Raw genomic sequence first — 1,989 nt, 5'->3', positions numbered from 1 at the left:
AGAGTGTCCCCCTTGTACCGATTCTTGCCCTCTGAAGTGTAAGCACAGCCGTTGCACGAAGAAATGTGGAGAACCCTGCAGAAATTGCCAGGTAAAACTTCTTGCAGTAGTAAAACTTAACTATATAGCTATTATTTTGATGTTTGAAGACAAGAATACAAGTGGAAATTGAAGGGAGCTGATTTACATTTCCCTAAATATTCGTAGTTGGATTTTACCCTTTTCCCTAAATTCTTATCAAATCACTCGTGTCATTCATGGATTCGCTGCCTCTCGACAGGAAAAATGTCTGAGAAGTTGCACACACCAAACTTGCGAAAAAACTCTGCAGTCAGACGTGCTCAGTCCCGCCCTGTAAGAAACCTTGCCCGAAAAAGCTTCGGTGTGGGCATCCATGCGTTGGGTACTGCGGTGATCCCTGCCCGCATTTGTGCCGCACTTGTGACAAGGACACACTTACGGAAATACTCTTTGGCTCCGAGGACGAAGAAGATGCAAGGCAAGGACGTTTTTGCGTTAATTCTTCCGTGATTGTTTTATTGTTTAATTCTGTGAAACCTAAAGGGTATATCCTTTTTGGATGTTTCTTTCAACTATTTGAAATATGAATATAGCATGTGTGAATAGAACTGAAAATTACGATGTTATTTTCATCTAGATTCGTCCTACTGGAAGACTGTCGCCACGTGATAGAAGCCGACGGTCTTGAGAACTGGCTCTCCAATGATGATGGTGAAATTTCCATGAAAAAATGCCCACGATGCCAGAGTCCCATCTACAACAACAGACGTTTCCATGGCTTAATCTTGAACTCTTATCGAAATATCCGAGAATTGAAATTCAAATATTATACAGAGAAACCTGTAATCCAGCAACAGGATATTGAACAAATTCTTAGTGGTGAGTATATGAATTTTGTGTAAATTCTGCAGTTCAGTTGTGTTATGCATTACTGCGTTAAATTTGGTTTTTATTTTAAGTAATCTTGTTTTATTATTATTCATCACTCCAAACAGATACAACTATGTATAGCGGCTTCCATGAAGAGGTCAGACAAATAAAAAAGACCATCCGCCAAGATCCACTGAACGCGGCTTCTAAGAAAATCAAATACCTAAGCGACGCCGAGTTGGGTTTATTCAAGTTCCAAGCTAGCGTCCTGCGAAGGCTTTCCGAATTGCTCAAGCAGCACCCTGATATACGTCATTCTCTGAAATTAGAAGCCGATTTCGTACTGATGCGAGTCATGAGCCAAAAGCTACGAATTTCTCGACAGATGATGGAAGAGATTACTTGTGAACTGCAACGCCTTGTAGTTCTCCCAGCGTACTGGAAGGTACTCGATCGTTTCCGGCAAACCAGACTCGAACCTCTCGGTAGGATCCGAAATGAACTTGCTAATTGTTTTCACCCGTGTCGAAAGTTCGATAATCGGACGGAGGAGAAAGTCCGCGGCCTCTTGAACGAAAGTAAGCAATTTATTGGCAGCCTTGGGATAAGTGAAGAAGAAAGGCTGCAGATCATTGGAGCCGTTGGTCTCAGGCAAGGTCACTGGTACAAATGCCCTAACGGCCATATTTACTGCATCGGGGAGTGTGGAGGAGCTATGGTAGAATCAAAATGCCCAGAGTGTGGAGAAACAATTGGTGGCAGAAATCATGCTCTACACAGTGGCAATGCGCATGCGGGAGAGATGGACGGATCGCAGTTTGCTGCCTGGTCTGACCAAGCCAATATGGCAAACTATGTATTTGAATAATAATTGATGTAGGAGTGAATCCAGTCTCCTGAAAAGGAATATGGTTCAAAGATTAACGCATAGTCAGAAATGGAATATTTATCCCTCTTCCCCTCCTTACCCCTCCCCTAATCCTATCTGTTTCTTCTTCTCCTCACATTTCCTTTCTGTATCTCTGTATCCCCTCTCGGCCGACTCAATTACGAGAGCGTACTGGCATCAGCTGCTGAGTAAGGGGCGGAAATGAACTC

At 43.1% G+C, this 1,989-nt stretch overlaps 1 protein-coding gene across 1 annotated transcript in view; it reads left to right on the top strand.

Moving 5' to 3' along the window:
* The window catches only part of LOC119592634 (NFX1-type zinc finger-containing protein 1-like), a gene marked incomplete at its 5' end in the record, with an annotated part of 7,305 nt that extends 5,476 nt beyond the window's left edge, over positions 1-1,829 (top strand). The window contains 5 exon segments of the mRNA XM_037941531.1: positions 5-91; positions 281-319; positions 321-499; positions 659-900; positions 1,017-1,829. Of these exon segments, the coding sequence (XP_037797459.1) occupies positions 5-91; positions 281-319; positions 321-499; positions 659-900; positions 1,017-1,759 (1,290 nt within the window).
* Between the last annotated feature and the right edge of the window lie 160 nt (positions 1,830-1,989).

This window comes from Penaeus monodon, chromosome 30 (assembly GCF_015228065.2).
Source record: "Penaeus monodon isolate SGIC_2016 chromosome 30, NSTDA_Pmon_1, whole genome shotgun sequence".
Taxonomy (NCBI): Eukaryota; Metazoa; Arthropoda; class Malacostraca; order Decapoda; family Penaeidae; genus Penaeus; species Penaeus monodon.
This window is presented reverse-complemented; position numbering and strand designations above follow the sequence as displayed.